Below are 25,539 nucleotides of genomic sequence, written 5' to 3'. Positions count from 1 at the left end.
TCTCAGATAGGGTGTGGCAGCAGGCTGGCGAAGCCAAAGTCACCGTTTTTTGAGATTCCAAGTTAGGAGACACATATCTGTCATTCTTTGCATTTGCTCCCTGAACCCTCCCCAGGGACCCTTTCACTCCTGCTCCTCCTCTCCCCCACACCTTCTGTCTTGATCTTCAGGGATGTCCGCACCAGGGCGAATAGTGTAGCGTTGAATGTCACTGTTCCATCTGAGTTGAGGGGCACGTTCATTGCCACAAGTCTCTGTAAACACCAGAGACATAGAACCCACTCTGGGGAAATGCTAGGCACACTCTAGGTGCCCAGGGTAGAAACCTTTGTAGATGCAGCCATATACCTATCCCTACCAAAGGCAAGTCCCTTTCCCTTCCCATAAAGTATAGCGCTTTCTTGGAGATCAACAGGTGAGGGGCAGGTGCACAGACCTTGCAGGCCACTCGGTGTGGGCACAACTTTCCAAATCCCAGTGGGGGCTGGATGCGTCTCAGCAGGGCGACGACATCCAGGTGCTTGATGCGGCCCCTGGGGCAGTCAGGGAGGTGCCACTGGATCACCAGTACTCCTTTAGGCTTTTCTTAAGCCCCGCCCCAAGCAAATCATTACCTCCCAAACCAACACTTCTAGGCTTTCCAGGGAAGAACATGGATGGAGAGGACTGAGGGTGGGGCAGTGGAAACTTCTTTATTGCTGGGTAATGGAATGTGTGGATCTGAAGTTCTAGGACTAGGGGGCTATGGAGGGCAACATATTATCCCTAGGATTCTAGGCACTAAGGTAGAGGCTATACTTGGCTCCAGGGTCATATTCAGACCAAATCCTCTTGAATTCATCAAGGTGATGGGGGCCCAAAATAGACCAATCTCTGGTTAGATAGTCAAAGTTGTCCATGATCACAGCCACAAAGAGATTTATAATCTGTGGGACAAGGAGCAAGCAGAGGTAAATAAAGGGCCAGAGCTGTGTTTTAGGAGGTAGGTAGGAGCTGGGATGATCTTTTATGGTCATTGGGTCATAAGTTGCTTGGTTGATCTTATTGTTGGGGCAGCCCTCTCAAGATCTGGACGTCTCTGAACCACTCAAGGCCAGCTCCCGTGGCAATGATGGTGGCAGTGGGGAAATGTTTTCTTACCAGGAAGGCACAGAGCATGAAGAAGCTGATAAAATAGGCAATGGCAAAATTGCTGCCACAGGTAAATTCCTCGCCTGGGCCAAAGTCAGACTCAGGGTCGCATCGATTTCCAGGAAGGCTGGCAAGCATTATCTCTTGCCATGCCTCACCAGTGGCACACCTGGGGATGGTCAAACAGGATGGAATTCTTGAGAGGCTCTGAAGTCATGTTAAGTACAGTTGTGGGGGTCTAGGGGAGTGAGGGTGTGGCTTCTTCTCACCAGGGGCTATACTTTACATTTATTTACTTTCTCTCTCTCTCTCTCTCTCTCTCTCTCTCTCTCTCTCTCTCTGTATGAAAACAGTCTGTGGGAGTCTTTTCTTTCATTTCACCATGTGGATCCTGGGAATGGAATTCAGGTTGCCAGGCTTGGCAGCGAATGTCTTTGCTGGCTGAACTCTCTCACCAGCCTCCATTTGAACACTCTAACAACTAGAATGACCATGGTAATGGCAGTTATAGAATGTCTTTTACACATGAGGGTACCATGGACTAAAAAGGAGGCACATCTTAACAGTCTGAAAAAGAATGGCCCAAAATGGAATATTTTGAAAGACTCTGATATTTCCCTAGTTTAGGCATCTTGGGGTCCAGAGAGGGTATGTAGATACACTAGGTATTCTGGGGGCCAAGGTAGCAGGGATGTGGGAGTGTATCACCTGAACAGAAGAAGCACAGCCTGTGGAAAGGTCTGGAAATTGTTGTTTCGATTTATCTGTGTGCCATCCTGAAGTGCCACCTTGCCAAACATCTATAGACATACAAAGGCCGTGTACCGGGAGTGAACCCATGCTGCCACGTGTTCCCATCCACTTCACATCTCCTAATACCTAAGGGATCTTCATAATCTTAAAAGCTGTTACTTAAAAGCTCATTCCATACATGCAGACTTACCCAGGGTCATCTAGTTTATCTTTCTGCTCCTCCATCCCCACACTAGGGCTATTCCTACCAAGTATCTGGGACAGAAGGGTTCCGGAGGGATATTCTCAAGGGTCTCCACTTACCTGCATGCCAATGACTGCATAGATGAAGAATATCATTGCTATAAGAAGAGCCACATAGGGCAAGGCCTGGGAGAATGGGAAGGGGACAGGTATTTCAGTTGTAGTCAGAGAACTATAAATCCCAGAATGCACTCCTCTCTACCAGCCTGGGCCTGCTGGGGATGTAATCTAGCCTCACACTTTCCTGGATTTCATGTGCTTCCCAAATGTAGGCACACTATTACACAGAGTAGGGTAAAGTCAGTGAACTAGAGACACATTAAGGATTGAAAGCCCAGAGAAAGAAAGTTGGAAATGCCATGGCAGACTGGGAACTGTAGTTCTGAGTAGGGACTTACCTGGAAAGACTTGATAAAGGTCCAGAGCAGTGTACGGATCCCCTCACCCTTACTGAGAAGCTTGACCAGCCTCATGACCCGGAAGAGGCGGAAGAATGTGATGGATATTCGGGAGCTGTCCTCTGAACTCTGGAGTTAGGGGTACAGTGGTGTTGATCAGTTTGCTTCAGGTCTAGCAACTTCTTTCCCTCATGCCTTGGCCCTCCAAGCCCCCAAATTTCTCAGAACCCAGGCCCAAGGTGGTCAGGAAGCATTTTTGTTTATTTGTTTGTTTGTTTTCAAGACAGTGTTTCTTGGTGTAGCCCTGTCCTGAACCAGACTGGCCTTGAACTCAGAGATCTGCCTGAGTGTGTGCCACCATGCCCAGCTGTCAGGGAGTGTGTCAGGGAGTGGGCTGGGAGGGAAGGTTGAAAAAAATTATTCTTGTTAGGTGTGAGAAGCTACCTCGCCAAGATGGCCTCCATTCTGATGGGACATGTGGCCAAAACAGAGGTGATAAAGGAGATGATGGATAAGGGCATAACATGGTGCACACTCAGGGAATGATGGGAAAAGTTATATGGCAGTAGATCAAGATGGTTGTAGACAGAGTTTTAATGGGGTGGAAGTAAAAGGATCAGGTAAAGGAGACGGTGCAGCAAAAGCATTGAAAGAAACAAAAGGGCCAAAGTTTCATGGAAATGAGAATACATGGATGGACATCGGAGAAGCCAGTGATGCAGAAATGCAATTGGCAGCATTGTCAGTCAAGGTTATTATCACATGGTACCAATTGGATGAAATGATGGAGCCAATGATGCAATCAGTTGTGGTAACAGAGCCAGGAAAGAGCCAGGGTAGGAGATGACCAAGTTGGTGGAGCAGATGGAGTCAACGAAGTAGTCAGAGAGATGATGGAGCCGTTGGAGTGGGGTAGAGACAATGAAAGAGATAACAGAAATAATAAGGGAGGCAGCAAAGCCACTGGGTAGACTGCAAAACAGAATACGGGGCTGGTTAGAGGGAGGAGTACTGTGTTAGAGCCCAGCAAGGACTCAAAAAGGACAGACCTAGCATGAGGAATGCTTAGTCTCCAGTACTGGGGAGGATCTGAGTGGGAGCTGTCTACCCAAGTGAAGGAAGGCTCTAGGGAGAGGGTAGAAGGGTTAGCACAAAGCCCAGTTCTCACATTGACTTCTGTGACGGCAATGTCCACTACACTGCCCACGACAATAAGAGCATCGAATGTATTCCAGGCATCGGCAAAATAATGCTGCAGACGGGAGGAAAGCATTGTACTGTGTTCTCTTAACCAGCAGACCAGGGTAGGGGACCAGTAGAGGATAAGCGATATTGAGGGGGGCAGGGCCTAGTTTGGGCCACAAATGGTCTGTACCTGGGTTCCTCTCATTCCTTAGTCTTATGACTACTTGGTTGTTACCCCCTCCCAGGACTGTGGAATGCGCTTCTTCCCAAAGGAGTTTATTCATAGGGTGTGGGTCTAGGGTGTACCTTGGGTTTGAAGGCGATGATTTTGAGCACCATCTCGATGGTGAAGAGGCCAGTGAAGACCATGTTGAGGATGTCCATGGCATAGTTAAAGGGAGCAGTCTGCTCATAGTGCTATGGGGAAACCAGATGGGGACAGAGCCTAAGACAGAGACACCCCCTACACACAGACACATAGTTCCTGACCTGAGTTCAGACATCAGGGGACATGGAAACACTGTGTCTAACACTGTGTTTGCAATTGCTTGTCTGTCCTTATGGACACTGCAAAGCCCGGTTCTTGATTCCCAGGGTGCCATGGTTGACAGCTTCTTTGAAAAAAGTTGTTATTTCATTAAAATATGCAAGAATTACTGCTTGGTTCAACTTTCTCTCTTTTTTCCTACTTTAAGGCTGGAATAGTTGCGTTGTGACTATAAAGCAACAACCAACTTACAGCAGAATGAATGGCACAGCAGGAAGTTGGACAGAACCAGGGTCACTGATCAGCAGAGAAGACAGCTTATCTCAGTGATCCTTGACGTTTGCGGTAAATAAGCCAACTGTACTGACTCTAGCATGCACAACCGGTTTCATCTTAGAATCTGAGTCTGGAATGCATTTTATAATCTGTGACATCTTGCAATGGTCATGGACCATTGGGTTCACATTCCATCGTCTTTAAAAGCAGAATGTGGTTTTTGGCCTTAGATTTGAAGAAAGGTTACAGATGTAACTTTGTTTGTTTGTTTGTTGTTTTTGTTTTTTGAAACAGGGTTTTTCTGTAGCTTTGGAGCCTGTCCTGGAACTAGCTCTTGTAGACCAGCTTGGCCTCAAACTCACAGAGATCTGCCTACCTGTGCCTCTCGAGTGCTGGGTTTAAAGGTGTGCACTACCACTGCCCGACTTACAAATGTATCTTAATTTAAGGATCAGTCAGTGAGGCGGGAGTGTGGGAGGGGAATGTTACTTGTGGCCAAATGTATTCGTAATAGTTCTCAAGGGATTGTGTGAAAAGAACAAATGTCTGGCGACGATCAAGATGGGGGTGGGGGCTCAGACAGACCTGCATGGCTAGGGCAACTGTGTTGAGCAGGATGAGCAGAAACATGAGATACTCAAAGGCGGCAGAGTTCACAGCGGCCCACACACGGTACTGATGGGGATTCTTGGGGATGTATCGGCGGAGTGGCTGGGCTTTGAGGGCATATTCCACACACTGGCGCTGCATAAGGGTATAGGGGGCATGAGTGAGCAGAGGAGGTTCACAAGGCAAGGAGAGACAGGTTGGTTGGCCACTGGTCAGGTGAGAGAGTCACCTGGTTCTTGTCCAGCTCACAGTTTTGGTATTCCTGCTCTCCCTGGGCGCGAAACGTGATGATAACAAAGCCAACAAAGATGTTCATCATGAAGAAGGCAATGATGATGATGTAGACGATGAAGAATACTGAGATCTCCACATGGTAATTGTAGATAGGGCCCTCATCTTCTGCATGTGCATCTATGGCTTTGTATAGCAGTCTGTGGGAGATGGGGGGAGGGAGAGATGAGGGCGTGGGTAGGAGAATCCTAGCCATGCTCAGGCTTCTTCCCAGGCTGCTTATCATACTCGCCTCCCAAATCTCCTGGTACACCGACCCCACTTAATTTACAACCTAATCATTTGGGACTCCTATACATCTACAAAGTAACCCCCCTCAAGGCTTTTAAAGGGTCCTAAATATTTGTATTTGTTTTTCCTTTTTTGGAGACAGGGTCTCACTATATAGCCTTGGCTGTGCTGGAACTCAACTATGTAGGCCAGGATCCCAAATCTTTTGTCCCAGACACTTCAAAGTCTCAGAGACTCCTATACGGTTCCCCCAAAGAATACTATCCAGACCTTCCATGACATTTCAACATCTCCTATGTGTCTACAAACCTCTCATCCCCATAATGGCCTCTGGAGCACCTCCTCCACGTGGTTCTCCAGAACTCCTCTACAGGCTTCTAAAGATCTTGGAACCTCATCCCACAGTCTTGAATGCTCTGCTCAATTCCCCCCAGAAATTTCTAGCCAATATTCCCAAAGACTTTTGCAGCTTTCTGCAAATTTCTGAATCTGATTTTCTTAGTGAACCCCTTTTGAATCCTTCCACATCTTACTTACCCCTAGTAACACTCACCCAGTCTTTTCTTTTCACCTATTACCCCTGGAGACCTTTTCCCAATTTCTAGAGACCTTTTTCTGAAGTCCCAATAGTCCTCAGTGGGGTTCTAGGCAATCCCCATCCAGTCTTTCAACACACCAGTCTCTAGCTACCCCCAATTGGATGTGGTAGCACAAACCTGAATCCCAGCACTCAGGAGGATGAGGAAGGAGGATCACCAGTCTGAGGTCAAAGTGGGCTAAATGGTAAAACCCCAGCTCAAGAAAATAAGGGATAGAGATGCAGCTTAATGTTATACTATTTTTTCTAGTATATACAAAACCTGGGTTCCATTCTCAAGCATAGAAGAGGAAAAAAGAAAGAAAGGAAACCTTATCCAGGCTTAAGAGACTCTCTGTACATCCTTAAGATACACTCTCACCCATTTCCATTTAACCCCGGGCAACTATCTAGAACCATCTGTCCCGTCCCCTGCGGTCCCCAAGGCCCTGCCCCTCACGCAGGCCAGCCTTCGAAAGTAGAGACAGTGAACAGGGCCATCATGGCTGAAAGGACGTTGTCAAAGTTGAAATCGCTGTTGACCCAGAGCCGCCCTCGGACCAAGGGCCGTGACACATCTCCATCAGGGTAGATGAGGAAGGAGCCCCTGTGGATGTTGTAGACAGGCTAGATGAGTGAGGAGGAGTGGGGAGCCATGGCAAAGGCTCTAGGGTCTTTATTATGAATGTAACAGGGCACGGTGGTATACCTAGATAGTTTGGGTTCACATCCTGCCCTTTGATTTCCTGGCTGGATTACTGTAGACATTCAGTCTCTGTCTATGCACTTCTTTTTTGTTTTTTAAAGACAGGGTTTCTCTGTGTAACAGTCTTAGCTGTCCTGAAACCAGTTGTTGTAGACCAGGCTGGCCTTGAACTCACAGAGCTCCACCTGCCTCCACCTCTCAAGTGCTGGGATCAAAGGCATGCGCCACCACTGCCTGACTCGTCTATGCACTTTTTGTTTTCACGAGCTATCTGAAAAATGAGGGTACTAACAGAATCTGTTTCCCATATCTTACCAAGATTAATAAATTAAATAAATGACAGTTAAATATAGTGGTGCACATTTATAATCCCATTACTTGTGAGGCAAAGGCAGGAAGATTTTTAGCAAGCTTGAGGCCAGCCTGGTCTACATGATTTCCAGGTCTGCCAGGGCTATATACCGAGACTGTCACACAATAAACAGACGAACAAATAAATAAAGTCAGGCATAGTGGCATATGCTTATAATCCCTACAATTCAGGTGACAGAAGACAGGAAACTTGTGCATTTAAGCTAGCTTGAGAACTTAAGGTTAGCTTGAGATATATTGAGACCAAGGTTTAAAAAACCCACCAAAACCATAAAAAAATCAAAACCAACAACAACAACCAAAAAAACAAGCAAGGGCCAGCAATATGGCTCAGTGGGCAAAGGTACCTGCTGCCAACTTGATGACCTGAGTTCAGTCCTCAGAGCCCGCATGATGGAAGGAAAGAACCAACTCCCTCAAGTTGGTCTCTGATCCCCACATGCACTGTGGCAGGCGTACTCACCATATGAGTAAATACAAGAACGTAAAAAAAAAAACCCCACCAACAAACAAGACTAATTTCTGGAATACAGTTGGTTTATCATCGCCACTATCATGAACATTTTTGCCATCCAGTAGTTCTTCAAACAGCCAAAGTTTCTTAGCACTGACTCTATGCCAGGGACAGTATTGGCTTGCCATGCAGGTATTTACCGTGTATGTCTACTCCACGCCTCTCTACTCCTCATAAGCCTGAAACAGGAACTCTTTTTATCCCCTTTTGTCAGTTGAGCTAACTGGGACTCAGCAAAGTGAATAGACACCTTCAAGCCTCATGAAGTGGGTTTGAGCCAGGGATTCCTGGTCTCATGGCTTTTGCTTGAAACCACCTCCTTCTACAAACATCTCGAGAGGGAAGCTGGAATTCAGAGGAGGGGCAGGAATTGCAAAGGCTTCTGGTGCAGAATGTAGGGAATGTTAAAGAGTGTGTAAAAGGGTGGTGGTGGGGGGCGCTTTGAGCGCTTGCTGTAATATGAAGGCCACTATAATTATTGGGAGAGTTTTGGGAGTATGTCTTAGGGCCTTTAGGGAATTTCAAGGGTCTTAGGGATTTTTAGGAAACTAAACATGTCTAGAGTCCTTGGTAAGAGGCTGTCAGTGGCTCCAGGGACCTTAGAGACAGAGTGGTCTGTATTTCTCTATGCGATTTGGAAGGGGTTCTGCATTCCATAGGTGGCATCTCACTCACTTGCATTCTTTCAGGGTGTGTTTGGCCTCATCCGTGCAGCTGTAGAATTTCCCCTGTATGGAGGAGATCTGTCAGACAGGTTCACCTTTCACCCCCACCTTGACAGGGGCCTCTCTCTGGATTCGCCCCACCTTGAAGAGCTGCACACCAATGCAGGCGAACATGAACTGCAGGAGGGTGGTGACGATCATGATGTTTCCGATGGTCCGGATGGCCACGAATACGCACTGCACCACGTGCTGCAGACACGCACACACTTGACTAGCGGGCACCGCAGGCCATAGCGTGCAGTGGGAGCTTGGGTGATGAATATTGCTTAAGGACTTGGGCCAGGGGTAGGTGGTTGCAAGTGAGGAACACTAGTATTGTGGGCTAGCATGTATGGCTATTAACAAAGAATAAGTGTTTTCTAGGTAAGGACAAGTAGTCACATGTCAAGGACATGAGTCAGAAAAACGTGGCCACTGGTATAGTCACTTGTAAGGAACACAGAGCAGACCACATGGCCAGTAGTGAAGAATCCATGGTCACGTGTTGGATTCAGGCTGCACAGTAACGTCTCTGTGCAAATGGTCGATTGGAGCTGTGATGCTGACCCAGGGCTTAGGTCCTGTGCTTTGGGTGAGTTTGGCTTACCTTGAGTCCCTTGGCCCTGTTGATGGCTCTGAGGGGCCGCAGGACGCGGAGGACTCGGAGAATCTTCACAACTGAGATGGCACTGGAGCTGGGGGTGGGAGGTTTTCAGGTCCTAATTAGGTCTTGGTCCTGGTTCTGGGAGGAGTGGGGTGGGCAGGGGAAGGTGCTACTCACTGGATGCCAAAGGAGATGAGGGACACGCTGACCACAAGCAGATCCAACATATTGAACCAACTACGGCAGAAAGAGCCACGGTGCAGGAAGGCCCCAAACACTGTCATCTGGGGATTAGATGACACTGGATTAGGCCTCAGACCTGAGGAGAGCTGGTGGATAGGATGGGAGAGGGTGGCAGAGAATGTATTCTACCTTTAGTAGAATCTCCACAGTGAAAATGGAGGTAAAGGCATAATCGAAATATCCCAGAATCTGAGGAAATGAGAAAGATGAGGAATAGTGTCATTACTAAAGGAGATTGATAGGTATGTGTGTGCCTCTTTTTCTTCCCTATCTATCTATCTATCTATCTATCTATCTATCTATCTATCTATCTATCTATCGTCCATCTGTCCATCCATCCATCTCTCTGTCTGTCCGCCCGCCCGCCTGCCCATCTGTCCGTCTGTCCATCTGTCCATATCTATCTGTCTGTCTGTCTATCATCTGTCTGTCTTTTTGTCTGTCTATTATCTATCTATCTATCTATCTATCTATCTATCTATCTATCTATCTATCTATCTATCATCTATCTATCTATCATCTATCTATCTATCATCTATCTATCTATCTATCTATCTATCTATCTATCTATCTATCTATCCATCTCTCTGAGACAAGCTTTACTCTGCAGCCCAGGGTGGCCTCTGAGTTGCAGTAATCATCTTGATTCAGTCTCCTAAGTGCTAGAAATCCAGGCAGGTACCACTGGCCAGTTTGTGTGTGCACCACTCTGTATAAGCCTTGCTCTCCCTCATCCTTCCTTCTTAGCATTAGGAAAGACTTTTATACATGCCAAAGTTTGTCCATCTGAGATGAGGACTCAGATTTAGATTCTCTACCCAGCTACATTGAGTGCCCTTGGCCTGTTTAACCTCTCTGAGTTCTCCCCCATCCCCAGTCAAATCCTGCTACCCTGCCCACACTTCTTGGAGTATGGAAATGAGTGCTGGCACTGTATTCTCCACCATTACTGGTCCTGTCCTCTAGCCCAGTAAGGAGTAATCTCGTTTCTACTCTGGCCTGAATTTGTGCCGAGGAGAATGCCCCTGTGAGTTCCTCCTAGCCTTCAGCCACGGGCTCACATGGTTGCGGAAGGAGTGGGCTCGGATGGGGTCCTCAGCGGCCAGGGACACACTGCTGAGGATGATGAACACCAGGATGAGACTGGTGAAGACGTGGTGATGTATGAGAGTGTGGCAGGCCTTCCGAAGTCTGGGGAGTGGGGGAAAGTCAGGGATTAGAAACCAGGACCAGTGTTTACTGGGAGAACCCAAGGGATACATCTGTGCCCATTGCCTCCTGGGTAGTTCTGGGGCTCTCCTCCTGGCCAGTCCCTGTTGCCCTACCCTACTGCCTCTTCTAGCACTCACGGGTTGGTTTGGCTGAGGCAGAAGAAGGCACTGCCTTCAGGAATGGGTACCACCTTCTCCTTGGGTACAACTTCCTGCAAGAGTTCCACATGCCCTTCACCACCTTCCTCTTCCTCCTCCTCCTCTTCCTCCTCTTCCTCTATGCATGGTTCTTAAAAAGAGCAAAAAGGGAAATTGCTGAGAGAATCAATAGAAAGCTCCTGGAACCGTGCTTGACACAGAATGAATTCTTCTCATTTCCTGCCCAGAATCTCAGCTTCTCAGGGAAGAGATCTTAAATCCATGCGTAGCTTTTCCAACAGTTTCTGGGACGCACTGAGAGCCTGGTGAGTGTGTTTAGTGAGTGTGCTATACACACAGTTTGATAACAAAGGCTCTGAGAAGGCCCATGGTGAAATTAAATGGCCATTCCTCTTGTTTAACCTTGTTTTCCCAAATGTTGCCGGCAAGGGACCAAGCTTATTCATTCATCACACAGTAATTACTTTTACAGTCATCAAGATTGTGCTTAGGGCTTGGTACTCTACCATTGAGGTATATCCCTAGTCCTTATTGGTGTGTTTATTATTTTTTCTGAGATAGTGTCTAGTGTCTCTAATATAGTCCAGGCTGGCCTGGAACTCACTGTTTAGCACAAGGTGTTTTTTTTTTTTTTTTGGTTTTTCGAGACAGGGTTTCTCTGTAGCTTTGGAGCCTGTCTTGGAACTCCCTTTGTAGACCAGGCTGGCCTCGAACTCACAGAGATCCGCCTGCCTCTGCCTCCCATGTGCTGGGATTAAAGGCAGCTTGCACAAGGTGTTCTTGAATTTGTCACCTTTTGCAAGATTTGGGACTGCAGATATGTGCTACTATGCCCACTGCCTTCAGGATGACCTTGGAAGAGTCGGGTGGCCAGGAGTTCTCTGCCTGTGTCCTCTTTCCAAGACTCCACGCCTCTTCCATTGGAAGAGGACCTGCCTACTTGCCTGCTCCTGCACTCTTTGCACCCTCTGTTTCCTCATTCTCTCCGCCAGGCACCTGGAGACAGAAAGACTGGAGTCATCAATTATGGGAGAGGCACCAGGAAGTAGACACAGAGGAGGCATGGAAGAGACAGGATAATATGGAAATGGATCGGCAAAAGATGGGGTTAAAACCATGTACACGTCAATAGGTATGGGTGGTAGGAGGAGGTATATCTAACTCCCAGGCTTCTTTTTCTTAAGATTGATTTGTTTATTTTGCTTTTTTTGGGACGGGTTCCTCTGTGTAGCCCTGGTTGTCCTGGAACTCACTTTGTAGACCAGGCTGCCCTCGAACTCAGAGATCCGCCTGCTTTTGCCTCCTGAGTGTTGGGATTAAAGGTGTGTATTACCACTGCCCAGCTTTAAGATTTTTATTACTGTTGTTTTTTGATGATGTGTATCTGTGTGTGGGTGTGTGCACGCGAATTCAGGTGACCTTGGAGGCCAGAGACCTTAGAACTCCTGGACCTGGAGTTACAGGTAGTTGTGGTCTGCTTGGCATGGATCTGGGAACCAAACTCAGGTCCTTTAGAGGAGCAGCAAGCACTCTTAACTCTGGATCCATCTCTGAAGCTCCTCCATCCTTTTTTTTTTTAAAAAAAGGGTCTTACTATGTAGCCCTGGTGACCTGGATCTCGCTGTGTTGACCAGACTAATTTAAAAATCATAGAGACCCCCTGCTTCTGCTTCCCTAGTGCTGGGATCAAAGGTGTGTATTAGCATATCCAGGCTTCTAACTCACCAACACTCTGCTCTCCTGTGGGGTGTGTCCTTCACTGCTCTTCTCTCTGTCAAGGAAAATAAGAGGTGACAGCGGCAGGTGGTAAAAGATGGCTAAGGCTGGGGTGGATACTGCTGTCAGGATCTTTATTCTTGGGACTTCCCGCTTTTGTTCTCAGTGCCTAGAGTCTATTCTCACAGCGCGCAGAAGGAACCTGTGAAATCCTAATGCTCCCATGCCTAGCTCTACCAAGAGCAAAAGTCAAAACTCTCATCTTGCCCTTGGATATCCCCAGGCTGGTCTTGTTATTCCTCCCCACATCTAGCCACATCCCCTATTGCTGTCTCCCCTTCCCCCCTGCGCTGCATTCCCACCTCACTGGTCGCTTATGTTTACTTGTGGATGGCGCTGGGATGGGAACCAGAACTTCAAGCAGGTACATTTTCTTCCTCTGAGCTAGGTCCTGAGCCCTGGTGTTCTGTTGTCAATGTGCTAACAACACCACAACTTCAAAGGAGCAATCTTTTTTTTTTTTTTTTGTCAGGGTTTCTCTGTGTTACAGTTCTGGCTGTCCTGGAACTCACTCTGTAGACCAGGTTGGCCTCAAACTCATGAAGATTCGCCTGTCTCTGCCTCCTGAGTGGTAGATTAAAGGTGTGCACCACCACCACCAGGCAAAGGAACAATCTTATTGAACCTTATATCCTCTGCAGTCTCAATGTGGAGCCCAGGTTGTCCTTGAACTCCTTATCCTCCTGACTCAGCTGTTCAAGTGCGGGCAATATAGGTATGGCTTTCTAGGCTTGGTTTAATTTTTTACTATTGCTTTGTTCTGTTTTCTGTTCCTTCACTACTACTTATTATTAACTTCTTATTTTTTAAGGCAATACATAACTGAACTGGAACTCACAATGTAGACCTGGATGATCTCTGACATGGAGAGATAACTTCTGCCTCTGAGAGCTGGAATTGAAGGCTTCAACCCATGCTGTCTCCCTAGCATTTTCATCAGAGCCTAACACAAAATTATTGTGTGTATGCTCAATAAATTCACGTTGAAAGAATGAATAAATGAGGCCTGTATCTGGAGGTGGGTGCTGCCAGCACAACTGAAGTCTGTGGAGTGTGTGTGTGTGTGTGTGTGTGTGTGTGTGTGTGTGTGTGAGAGAGAGAGAGAGAGAGAGAGAGAGAGAGAGAGAGAGAGAGAGATCCAAGTCAGAAATCTTAGGGAAAGGATGTCTTAGAGATGGAGCCAATAGCTTACCTGCCCTTGTCTTTGGCAGTGCCTGCATCTCCACTGGCGAGGTTATCCACAGCAATGGCAAGAAATACGTTTAACAGGATGTCTGGGGTGAGTTCAGGCTGCAAAGATGGAGAAGCAGCCTGCCTGTGGACTGCCCAGCAGCCCCTCCACCCCTCACCCTGCTCTATCCTGTCTCCCAAAATTCTGAGGATACAGTTGCCGCAGATGAAGAGGATGATGAAATAAACACACACCAGCATCCCTGGGAAGAAGGGGCCACCGTAGGCCATGATACCATCATACATGACGACGTTCCAATCTTCACCTGTCAGAATCTGGGGAAGGAAGTCATCAAGAAGTTCTTGGGACCCACCTATAACTCCAGGCCATACCAAAACACACACACACACACACACACACACACACACAGAGAGAGAGAGAGAGAGAGAGAGAGAGAGAGAGAGAGAGAGAGAGAATCTCAGGATCTCCAGGCCATACCTGAAAGACAGTGAGGAGGGCTTGGGGGAAGGTGTCAAAGGTGCTTCTCTTGGTGTGGGTTTGGTCGAAGTTGAACTTGCCCCCAAACAGCTGCATGCCAAGCAGGGAGAAGATGATGATAAAGAGAAAGAGGAGAAGCAACAAGGATGCGATGGACTTCATGGAATTGAGCAGAGATGCCACCAGATTGCTCAGAGACGCCCAGTGTCTACAGCAGAGACCGAAAAGGGCAAGGTTGACGTTTTGTCCCCTTCAGAGTCCAGGCAGGCCTCCAACTTGGGATACACTGGCGCACATGGGGTTAAAATAGGTTGTGGTGCCCAGGTTGGAGGTCACTTTTGGAATCAAAGTGTGATAAGAGTAAGAAAGGAGGGAACCTTTAAGTTTGGAGTTAGAGTTGGCATCCAGGGTGTGGTGGGAGATAAAACTAGGGACGAGGTTAGATACAATTGGGTTTCATGTCGGGACTGGGATGAATTGGGCATGGGGTTATGGTGATTTGGGGTTGGAGGAGTTGGAATAAGGTTGTGGTTGAAGGTTGGTATAAGGGAGGGAATAAAGAGGAGCTTGAGGCTGGGCAGAGCAGAACAAGGGATTACAATTGGAGAAAGGCTGCTGGCCAGGGGTAGGAATGCATCAGCAAACTGAGAATGGCACTGTGGTTGGTGCTCAGTGAGAGGACTGGGGCTGGGAATTAGGGCTGAGGTGGAGATTGGGTTGGGTTTGGGATTAGATAGTGGACCTGTGCAGGGTATGCAGGTGGGGTTGGACTTAGAGAGGACAGTATGGCTGGGACTGGTGATGAACATGGAGATGGGCTTGGGGGTAAACTCATGCTGGCCAATGGGATGGAGATGGAGGAGGCACTATTCCCAGGTGACTCTCCTCTCCACGGGGATGGGAACTTGTGCATGCTTTGCTTTCTGGTGTTTCCCTAGGACCTAGAAGGTCAGCACACAACAGTAGGTACTCGATGAGTGTTTGCTAAATGAATGACGAGACTGACGAGATTATCTTCAGAGCTCTGGGGTGTGGAATTGGGTCTGCATTTTGGGGCCCCATGCATACATACCTGGTGACCTTGAAAATCCTGAGGAGGCGCACACATCGGAGCACTGAGATCCCAAGAGGCTGCATGGCTCCCACCTCCACCAACGTGGTTTCTAGGATGCCTCCACAGACCACGAAGCAGTCAAAGCGGTTGAAAAAGGAGGCCACGTAGACAGAGGGGCCCAGACCATACAGTTTGAGAAGCATCTCCACCGTGAAGAGACAGAGCAGCACTTTGTTGGCATACTCTGCAGGGAGAGCGGGGAGGGTGACTGAGCTGGCTATGGCAACATGTAGGATGCCAGGAGCTTTGGCATGATCTTAGGGTAGCAGGGAACAGGCCAGGTATGGGCTAGGGTTTAACTGGGGTTAGGAACTGAGGTGAATTTGTAGGTTTGGAGCTGGGGTAGAGGATAGAGTTGAGATGGGTACCAGAGTCAGCCTTTGTGAGTCAAAGACAACTCCAAATTCAATGGTACAGTCAGTATCTAGGAGTTACTATTTTTAAATTACTTTTTTCTATTTATGTCTTATGGTCTTGGTTCTGGGTACAGTACCCAGGGGCTCACACAGTTACTCTACCAGCTCCAAGCCTGGGGTTTCTTTAGGACTGAATGGGTTTGGGGTGGGGTTAGGAGCAGGATCAGTGGTGAAATTGGGGTTGAGATTGTACAGAATAATAACAACGGGTGACACAATGTGGGCCAAGCAATAGCTAAGCTGAGTTCCTTTAGTCGCCCAACCACTCCAGGCCATGGGTAGTTAGAAGTAGCTCCATCCTGTGTGTGGGAAAGTTGAGATACAGAGGAGTTGTCCAGATAGCCTGGTGTTAAGAGGCTAGGTTAGAATCCTACTCTGTCCCTTCGGGGCTGAGTCCTGGGGTTAGTTGCTTAACTTCAGTGCCATGGTGATCAGGACCCTTGGCCATCCTTAGTACATAGGTACTAAGTAAGGTTCTAGCACAATACAGTTTGAATTTGGACATGTGAAACATTGAGATTAGAGCTTTATGCACACAGCAGTACTACATTAATGTGGTTTGCAGGGTGAGATAGGACAGGTTAAGATTTCTGTACTCATCTGGATTGGAAGATAGTATCTGGGGGTCTAAGATTCCCTAGAGAGCCTGCATTTGAACGCCTGGACTGGAGGGAGCAAGGGGTGAAGAAGAGAGCTGGCAGGCTGAGGCACACCCTGGGTCTGGGTGAGCCACACAGGCTGCCCATGGTGCTCCGAGGCGATGGTCAACGTGTTGAGGAAGACGAGCAGCAGAACAGCCCAGTAGCAGGCATTGGACTTGACAGCCCGGCGGCAGTGTGCACGGAGGCTCCGATTGGCTCGGCGGAAGTGGCGACTGGGCAGAGGAGAGCCCATCATCATATCACTGAGATGGCTTAGGTCAACCCGGGGTTCAGGTCAGGGAGCTCAGAAGTCCAATGATCCTTGGAGGTGGACTGGTCTTAAAGTCATGGGGTCAAAAGGTTGCACACTTTCACAACTTACCAGACTTTGGTTTTCATGATCTTGTTTCTAGAAAGGATGGGAAAGGGATGGGATGTTATAAGGGGCTGAGAGGAAATCAGCATCTGTGGGTAGAGGTCAGGGCTGAAGTCATGATTTGAAGCTAAAGTAAGGATGGGGGTCTGGGCTACTTAGGGATCAAGGGCTGGGATCCCTTACAGGCAGCGTGTACAGCTGGCCAGAGACCCCTCTTCTTCATCCTCATCTCCTGGGGTGTCTGCCATGGAGCCAGTGTCACTGGCTGGGAGGCTGGCTGTGGGCAAAGTGAGGACAGAGGTCAGGACCCAAAGGCCTAGGTCCCACTTTCGGATTTTCCCTCTGTCTACTCATCCCAGCTCTACCCTGCCCCTTGCCTGCTTGGTTCTCACCATGGCTGCTGGTGGAGTGTGTGGAGCGGGTAGAGTGGCTGAACCATCGTAGTCGTCCACGCCTCCTATTGGTCAGTTCTGACAGCTGTGGCCCTGTGGGGATAGATAAGACTGGGAAGGATGACCCCGAGGCAGAATTAGAGTCAAATCTAGGGGGAAAAGGGGCTAGTTGGGGTCTGGGTCTGAGTCTGGGATGAGATTCTCTGTCCTGAGTCAGATCTGGGACAAAGCCTAGGGTGGCTGCAGGCTTGGTCTGGGTCTCGGGAGGACAAATCACATCTGGGGGTAGGAATGAAGCTGGGTCAGAATTGAATTGCCTACTATGGCTGGCCCGTCCCTCTTCAGCAAGAGAAGCCAAGTTGCCATCTATAGACAAGTCATGGAGGTCTAACTCTTCAGCCTGTGTGATCCAGTCCAGGTAGCCCCGAAGGTCCTCCTCCATCTGCTGCTTCTCCCGAAGCTTCTGGAAGTCTCCTCGTGCTTTTGCCTTTTCTCTTTCTTTAGAGAACTCCCTGGAGGAGGAGGGGAGAAGATTACTACATGGGGCAGACACACCAGTAATCTTGTCTGTACCACCCTACCCACAGTAGCTTTTTTATTGTTCTTTGGATATGCCGAAGGCATTCTAGCCGCCAAGCATTTGCGTTGGCTGTTCCTGTGGCTTAAAATATCATCAATACCTTCTTAAGAGATCTTTCCTGATTTTTAAAAGAAGTACATTTATTTAATTATTGTGTGTGTGTGTGGGTGGCAAGTAGATATTATGACCTGTGGAACAGAGAACAATCCAGAGAGATGGTTCTCTCCTACCATGTGGGTCTTGGGTATTGAACTTAGGTCAACAGACTTGGCAACAAACGTCTTTACCCACATAACCATGTTGTTGGACTCGGATTATATATATGTGTGTGTGTGCGTGCGTGTGTGTGTGTGAGAGAGAGAGAGAGAGAGAGAGAGAGAGAAAGAGAGAGAGAGAGAGAGAGAGAGAGAAAGAGAGAGAGAGAGAGAGAGAGAGAGAGAGAGAGAGAGACAGGATCTCAAGTAGTCTAGGCGACCTTGAACTTGCCAAGCAGCCCAGGCTGATCTTGAACTTGCTATGTAGTCAAAGTGATTCTCCTGCTTTTGCCTCCTAAGTTTGGAAATGACAGATGCATATCCCATGCCTGGTTTGATTATATTTTTGAGATAGTGCCTCGTTACTAGCTCAGGGCCTCCCCAAACTTGCAACGTTTCCTGCCTCTGGGTGTTGGGTATAGGTGTGCACTGATATGCTTAGCTCTGAGGTTCCCATTTATTTCCTTTTTAAAAGTATTTAGTATTTTTGTGCATGTGTGCGAGCCTGCCTGACTATATGTGCCCCATTTGCATTCAGGAACGCTTGGAGGCCAAAAGAGGGAATCAGCTACCCCAGCACCTACAAGTTACAGGAGGCTGTATCCTGTCATGTGGGTGCTGGAAACTGAACCTAGATCTTCTGCTAGCAATCCCCTTTTTTGAGACAAGATCTCTTTACATAGCCATGGCTGTCCTGAAACTCACTACATAAGATCAGGCTGTCCTCGAACTCACAGAGATCCACCTGCTTCTTCCTCCCGAGTGCTGGGATTAAAGGTGTGCACCACCACACCCAGCTCAGGCAAGGATTCTTTACCGAGCCATCTTTCCAGCCCCCGGTGTTGCTATTTCTAATTGCAACATCACCCTGTTCCTCTTTATCTTTTGTTTCTTTCCACGGTACACATTGTGTGTAATTTACAGACATTTACTTATCATACGCTTCTATTATCTGTATCTTCCTACAAAAAATGCAATATCCAAGAAACCAGGGGGTTTCACGTTTCCTGTTCCATTTCTCTAGTAGTACCTGGCATACAGTAGGTATTTAAGATGGAAAGACTGAAGGAACACATCAGATTCTCTTTGGTAGTGCTAGGGATTGAGCCCTGAGCCATGGACATGCAGGACAAATGCTCAGACTTTAATTTTTTTAACTTCAAAAATCTGAGGCAAGGTCTCACTAAGTTGTCCAGGCTGGTCTGAAATTTGAGATACTTCTGTCTTAGCCTTCCAGATAGCAGCGATTACAGGCTTGTGCTACCAAGCTCAGCTTAGATGTGGGTTTTTGAAAGATGCTTAGGAATTTGACAGCACAAAAGGTCAGGGGGTTTGTAGGGGGAGAACATCCAGGCTTCTCACCCACTTAGGACGCCAAGCACAAGGTTGAGAACAAAGAAGGATCCAAAGATGACGAGGCTCACAAAGTACACCCAGGGTAGCTCATACCCCATGGCATCCTGCATCTGGAGAGAGAGCACATCCCCCTCTTAGCATGCAGACACGACAACCTGAGCTGGGAAAGAAGGGCAGGTGCAGCCTCTAAGCTGTGTTGAGGGCTTGTTCGCCTCACCCAGTAAAGGACGTCTGTCCATCCTTCCATGGTAATACACTGGAATACAGTTAGCATGGCAAAGAAAAAATTGTCAAAGTTCGTGATGCCACCATTGGGTCCTGGCCAGCGCCCGCGGCACTCAGTCTGGTTCAGTGTGCATGAACGTCCAGAGCCAGAAGACACACAAGGTGATGGGTCCTCCTCTGCCTCCATATCTGTAGGGAAATTGAAGCCAGAGCTATGAGGCAAAGTCACACACTAGTTCCTGCCACTTTGCAGCCCCATCCTCACAGGAAGTTTGTTTGACTGCTCGAGGGGTTTTTAAGGCAAAAGTAACTCTTGGCTCCTGTGCTAGAATCAAAGCCCTGGAGGTATTGATTTGAACCACTGGGAAGCTGAGTCCTTCCAACATGGATCTGGGAATTGTGAAGTGTAAATTCTGTATAGAATCTTAAATATCCTCGTTAGTATAGTGGTGAAAATAGAAAAAAAAAAGAATCTTAAATAACAGTGAGGCATGAATCTGGGGGCAGAGTCTTGTGACTGTGAGAATCTTGAAAAGAAGGCAGAGAAAATGCTTGGACAGGGGTCTCCACAAATGCCTAAAGGCAGGTTGTGGAGTCTGAAGTCTTAAATGCCTGCCGCTAGGCAGACTGGTCCTGTGGGTGGGGTCTTGTGATACCTGCACAGCCATTATGGAGGGAGGGGCTGGATTTTGGGGTTTACGGAGGAGTTTTCAATACAAGGGTGGGGTTTGGCTATACCTGAGCTTAGAGACCAAGCCTTGCGAAACAGAATGGGCTTTCTAAAAGCAAGAGAGGGCAGGGGGCATGTCCTGTCCTGTGAAAGGGGGGTGGCTGACCGGATCCTAGGAAGTAGCACGTCTTGTGCATTCGTCCAAGGAACAGCTCGAGTCCGATGATGGCGTAAATAATAATGACGAATAGCACCAGCAGGGCAATATGCAGCAGCGGCACAAGCGCCTTCATGATGGAATTGAGCACTATGTGCAGGCCTGTGATGGGGAGGGGCGGGCTTAACGCTTTCGCCTTCAGCTGGGAGCCCCACCTCCAGCTCAGGGGGCGTATACACTTACTCGGTACCCCAGACACCAGCCTCAGTGGCCGCAGCACCCGAAATGCCCGCAGTGCCTTCACATCGAAGCCTCCCGGCTTTCCTCCAGTATGTGGGGCATCACCTTGCCATCCGGGTCCTTGCTCCAGCAGCACGCTGAACAGCCTGATGGCGGAGCATGGAACCGGGAGGGGGAGAGTCAGGCCTTTGGCTCCCGCCCCTTCCCTCCTTTCCGTTTAGAAAAATACAAGTCCCTGTAACTGGAAACGCAAATGGTTTTACATATGTTAATATGCCTGATTTTAGCTGCAGAATAGGGACTGTCCGAAGCAGTCGCTTCCCTGAGCTCCAGAATTCAGTGGATTGCAAACTAGGGTGGGGTGCTCCTCCCCCTGCAGACGCGCACCCGACCACGACGATGATGAAGTCGAGTAAGTTCCAACCATTGCGAATGTAGGCGCTGGGATGGAGCACCAGCCCATAGGCCACGATCTTGAGCACTGTCTCCACGGTGAAAATCACCAGGAACACGTATTCTACCTGTTCCTGAGGGCGGAGCCGGGGACGGGACGTGAAGGTCGGGACTTATTTGGGGCCAGAGTCAGATCCGGTGGGTGTGGGCTCAGGTTAAGTAAGGTTAAGAAGGTTGCTTTTGCCAGAATCAAGAGTGGAGTGAGGTGGGTTCAGGAGGGGTGCGGCCTGGCTGGGTGGCTTAAGCTGTGGTTCTAAAGGAAACTTCAGTCAGGTTGGGGATGGGGTAGGCCTCACCAAGTTGTGGTTAGCAGTGTTGGAGTCGTCCTCAGGGAAGGGGATGTACACACCCAGCGCCACGCAGTTGGCAAAGATGGTCAGGAGGATGAGAATGTCAAAAGGTCTCAGGTGAACACAGTTAAGGACCCAGGAAGAGTGACATTGAAACCCCCATATTCCTTTGGTGCTTTCTCCACCCAGTGCTGACTCTGGGCAGGATCATGCTATGTAGCCTAGGCTGCCTTTGGATTTTTAGTTCCGCCTCAGCTTCTCAAGTTATGGGGTTATAGGGCATATGCAAGCATAGCCAGCTTAGTACTTGACTCTTGATCCCAGTGACTGTCATTTCTCTGGACACCCTTTCTATTCCAGTTCTTGATCCCTCTCTCTTTTTCTCTGCGTTGGATGGGATTGACCCCAGGGCATTTAATACACGAAATAAATACTCTACCACTGAGCTATGTGCCCACCCCAGGAATCAGTCTACCCCACCCCAACATTTGATCCGTGGTCTCTGGTAATTGCAGTCCTCCTTCATTCTAGGCCTGATCTAATCCTTGACTCTTTATACCCTGGTCATTCTTACCCCTGAGTCTCCTAGGATACTTCCACTCCACAATGCTGATGCAGGACCGACGAAGGGGATTGGTTAAGGTGAGGCAGAAGAGTGCTCGAGGTGACCGCTGGGCACTGGCAACTGCTACAGTCTTGTGTTTGTTGTGCTGGGTCCTTCTTCTTGGGGTCCCCAGGCCTGATGCCCCATTGGTATCAGGCCCCACAGCTGGAGGCCCAGAACTCAGCCCCCATTCAGGACCAGGGCCTGTCCCATTGGCTGGACTGGGCTCTGTAGTGGTGTCTGTGTGGAGAAACAAGAGTCAGGGAAGGGATGGCATACCACAATCATAGCAACTTCTTGTTCAATTCTATCCCTCTGTTTGAAGGAAGAAGAATATGCAAAACTATGGACAAGTGGAGCATGCTTGGGTTATGGGTTGAGGATTAAGAATCAGTGTTGGAGTTAAGTTTAGGATGGAGCGAGTTTTGTTGAGGGATGAAGCTAAGAGTGTTTTCAAGCAGGGCAGGACTTGGCTGGATGGTCACTGTGCTGTGCACTTCAAACTTAAGGTCAAAATGGAGTGCTGGATTTTGGGTCAAAGTGGGCTTAACCTTACTGATAAAGGCAAGGATGGAGTTTGGTTGAGATTTTATTTAGGGTTGAAGCTGGGTATTCGAATGAGTTAAGCTTGGACTTCGGATCAAAGTGAGGAATAAATTTTGAGTAGGATTTGCGTTTTTCATTAGGGTTTTCATCACTCAGTTTCAAGATTCTGTGGCTTTGTTTCAGTTTCTGAAAGGGGTAGGAGGTTGGCCTGGTTAAGATCCCCAGCTTTCAAGGAAATAAGCTGTCTGGTTTCAAATTCTGACTACTATTTAGAAGTTGTGTATTGCCTTGAGTAAATTATGGAATTACCCTTGAACCTCAGTTTTCTTATCTGTATAAGGAAGATAATAACGGTTGACTACATTGTAAGGGCGCTGTGAGGAGCAAATTGAGCTCCCTATTCATAAGAATGCCTAGTATGTAGTATTATCACTATTTTGAAAATGAGGAAGCTGAGAAGCAAACGTTAGTAATTTGCTGAAGTGGTCAAATCGAGCATTCTGACAATCTGACCTTCCCAGTTCACAACAGCGGCAGCTGCATGCTCTCGCTTTGTATTGGTTTTGTGTCTGTTTAACCTGAAGAGGTGGCTCTGGTTAGGAGCACAACACCACTCTTCCAGCGGATGGAAGCTTGGCTCCCAGCATCCACCCGGCAGCTCACAGTCTCCTGTCACTCCAGTTCCAGAGGATCTGTTGCCCCTTTCTCATCTCGGTTGGCACTGCACAAACATGGCACTCATACATAAACTCAGGGACATACATATACTTATAAAAATAAATTAATAGCAATTTGAAAAGGGGTCTGTGCTGTTTCTGGGCAGCCAGGGAAAATCGGTCAGTAGCAGTACCGGTTAGGTACTTTAAGGTTAGGTGACCTTTAAGTTCATGATAAAGTCTGTAGCCATTGTGAAGTTTGCAGTCTAATGTCCCCTGTGCTGGAGGTAGGGCATTGTCTTCTGGTTAGGATGGTTTAGATGAAGGTTTAGAGTGCTGCTGGATTGGAGTTAGAAGTGGACTGAGTGCTAGTGTCAGAATGGAGTCAGGCTTTCATTTGGGAACTGAGGCTATGAATGAGGTTGGGGAGGGTACTGGGGACATGGGCTAGGTTGTGGTGCCTATATGGCAGGTGACAAAGAAGTTCTAAGGGGTAGCTAGAACAGGAAGAGAGTGATGATACTCTATTTCCCCAGAGACTCTCCAGGAGAAGGATCCAGGTGGGCAATGGGGAGGTGAGAGGGTGAGGGTGGACCAGAGCCTGGGGTGACTCCAAGGGTGTTCAGGGGTGGATGGTTGCTCTCACCTTTCCCGCCTTCAGATTCCGACATCCTCCTCTGGAGATGGAAGGGCCATCTGGACACCGTCCCCCCTCTTCTCCTCCAGCCTTAGAGAGATTAAGGTCACAGGGCGGGGAATGATAGTGTCAGCTGGGAGGGTGAACAGGGGAGATATTTGTAAGCCAGAGACTGGCAAGTGAAAAGGCTCCGGTTAACTGTTTACCAAATAGATACCTGCACTAAGCAGACAGAGGCTGAAATAAGAAAAAATGATGCAATTTTCCAATAACAAAATTTTAAGTACATTGGACAAAATTAACATGTGCATTATTATCTCTATGAAAAAAGAGTCAAATAGTAAATATCAAAGGGATGTAAAATGGAGAAATATATAACATTTAGTGGTGATGTAAATTTTTCCTAAAGTAATCAGTTTGGTATTTTGCTTTGGCTATACCAAACAAAATCTCAGCATAATTTTCTTTGGAATTGACATTTTTGAGATACAAAGAACCAAGAAAAGCCAACACTTTTTTTTTAAAGAACAAGATTAGAAGGCTTGCCATATCTGTTATCAAGATTCATTATAAATCTACAGTAATTAAAAATAGAATACAGTCATGCGTGGTGGTACAAGCTTTTAATGCAAGAACTTGGGAAAAAGAGGAGTACTACCATTACAATTTTGAGGTCAGCCTGGGTTACATTGCAAGACTTTGTCAACCAAACCAAGACAAAACAGCACAACAATAAAAACAAAGTGTAGAAACTGAGTCATGTACGTGATGTGTGTGTTTATGTGTTAGGACTATTTTGCAGGGGAGACAAAAGTAATGTCAATAAGTAATGGTTACATAGATATTGTTGTGTTGATACTCTTTGGATTGCACATGTATGTATTAGTATATTAAAACGATCCATTTATTGATTGCATGACTGACAGCTCTTTCTCTCCCTCCCCCCACTCTCTTCCTTTTTTGAGGGAGTCTCCCTGCATAGCCCAACCTTTGCTTCAACCAGGTCCTGGGATTACAGGTGTTTTCCACTGCACCTGGTTTAGTAACTTTGTTTCTTTTTTCATCTATTGTGCGTGCGTGACAGTGCTACTGCTGCACATGTGTGGACGTCAGAGGACAATTTGTAGGCGTCCATTCTCTTTCTCTGCCATATGGGTCCTAGGTATCTCACTCAGTTTGTCAGGTTGGTGGCAAGAGGCTTTATGTGATGAACCATCTTACTGGCCCAGTAATTAGGTTTGTTTATTTATTTAAAATGTATTTATTACATGTTTGTGTGTGTGCGCTCAGGCATACATGTGTCACAGTGCACATGTGGAGTTCAGACTCTATGGAGTCATTTCTCGCCTTCTGCCATATGGATCTCGGAGACAGAATTCAGCCTGTTAGATTTGGTAGCAGGAGCCCTTATCTTGAGCTTCCTCCCTAGGAGTAGTAATTATATCTTGACCATAGAACGTAGGTATTATCAAAATTCTCATTTTACAGATGAGGAAAGCAGCACAGAGGGGAACAGTCGTTTTGTACACTTGTAGGCTTTTATAATTTGAAAGATGAAGCTTCCTTAAATGAAGCATTTCTCTGTCCTGTCCCTCAGCTGCTGGCACAATTCCTTTTTCCTTTGGACGAGGCTGCAGGACTTCAGATGGAAGAACTACAGCTTCCAGCAGCCATTGCGTACTCAGCTCTGAGTGTGTGCAATATACCACGCCTCCAGGCATCCCGCTTGCGCAGCGCTCACTCGCAGAACTACACTTCCCAATGTTCCTTGCTCGGCACGTGATGCTCTGTCC

At 47.7% G+C, this 25,539-nt stretch overlaps 1 protein-coding gene across 1 annotated transcript in view; it reads right to left on the bottom strand.

Moving 5' to 3' along the window:
- The window catches only part of Cacna1f (calcium voltage-gated channel subunit alpha1 F), a 28,795-nt gene extending 5,015 nt beyond the window's left edge, over positions 1-23,780 (bottom strand). The window contains exons 1-39 of the mRNA XM_057760278.1: positions 23,756-23,780; positions 21,898-22,147; positions 21,310-21,415; positions 20,948-21,087; positions 20,564-20,706; positions 20,330-20,482; positions 19,486-19,682; positions 19,275-19,378; positions 17,400-17,590; positions 17,079-17,171; positions 16,870-16,963; positions 16,693-16,719; positions 16,383-16,543; positions 15,212-15,437; positions 14,140-14,347; positions 13,856-13,976; positions 13,663-13,744; positions 12,420-12,465; positions 11,639-11,690; positions 10,674-10,824; positions 10,386-10,515; positions 9,454-9,513; positions 9,259-9,365; positions 9,085-9,172; positions 8,580-8,687; positions 8,449-8,501; positions 6,642-6,788; positions 5,312-5,513; positions 5,059-5,217; positions 4,017-4,127; positions 3,694-3,777; positions 2,970-2,990; positions 2,526-2,654; positions 2,188-2,253; positions 1,840-1,931; positions 1,141-1,300; positions 799-926; positions 437-533; positions 152-254 (exon numbers count right to left, since the gene is read on the bottom strand). Coding sequence (XP_057616261.1) covers positions 152-254; positions 437-533; positions 799-926; positions 1,141-1,300; positions 1,840-1,931; positions 2,188-2,253; positions 2,526-2,654; positions 2,970-2,990; positions 3,694-3,777; positions 4,017-4,127; positions 5,059-5,217; positions 5,312-5,513; positions 6,642-6,788; positions 8,449-8,501; positions 8,580-8,687; positions 9,085-9,172; positions 9,259-9,365; positions 9,454-9,513; positions 10,386-10,515; positions 10,674-10,824; positions 11,639-11,690; positions 12,420-12,465; positions 13,663-13,744; positions 13,856-13,976; positions 14,140-14,347; positions 15,212-15,437; positions 16,383-16,543; positions 16,693-16,719; positions 16,870-16,963; positions 17,079-17,171; positions 17,400-17,590; positions 19,275-19,378; positions 19,486-19,682; positions 20,330-20,482; positions 20,564-20,706; positions 20,948-21,087; positions 21,310-21,415; positions 21,898-22,147; positions 23,756-23,780 — 4,615 coding nt within the window. The remainder of the gene's footprint in view (positions 1-151; positions 255-436; positions 534-798; positions 927-1,140; positions 1,301-1,839; positions 1,932-2,187; positions 2,254-2,525; positions 2,655-2,969; positions 2,991-3,693; positions 3,778-4,016; positions 4,128-5,058; positions 5,218-5,311; positions 5,514-6,641; positions 6,789-8,448; positions 8,502-8,579; positions 8,688-9,084; positions 9,173-9,258; positions 9,366-9,453; positions 9,514-10,385; positions 10,516-10,673; positions 10,825-11,638; positions 11,691-12,419; positions 12,466-13,662; positions 13,745-13,855; positions 13,977-14,139; positions 14,348-15,211; positions 15,438-16,382; positions 16,544-16,692; positions 16,720-16,869; positions 16,964-17,078; positions 17,172-17,399; positions 17,591-19,274; positions 19,379-19,485; positions 19,683-20,329; positions 20,483-20,563; positions 20,707-20,947; positions 21,088-21,309; positions 21,416-21,897; positions 22,148-23,755) is intronic.
- Positions 23,781-25,539: the final 1,759 nt, after the last annotated feature.

This window comes from Chionomys nivalis, chromosome X, assembly GCF_950005125.1.
Source record: "Chionomys nivalis chromosome X, mChiNiv1.1, whole genome shotgun sequence".
In the NCBI taxonomy this organism is placed as follows: domain Eukaryota; kingdom Metazoa; phylum Chordata; class Mammalia; order Rodentia; family Cricetidae; genus Chionomys; species Chionomys nivalis.
The sequence above is the reverse complement of the archived record's forward strand: the minus strand, read 5'-3'. Positions and strand labels throughout refer to the sequence as shown.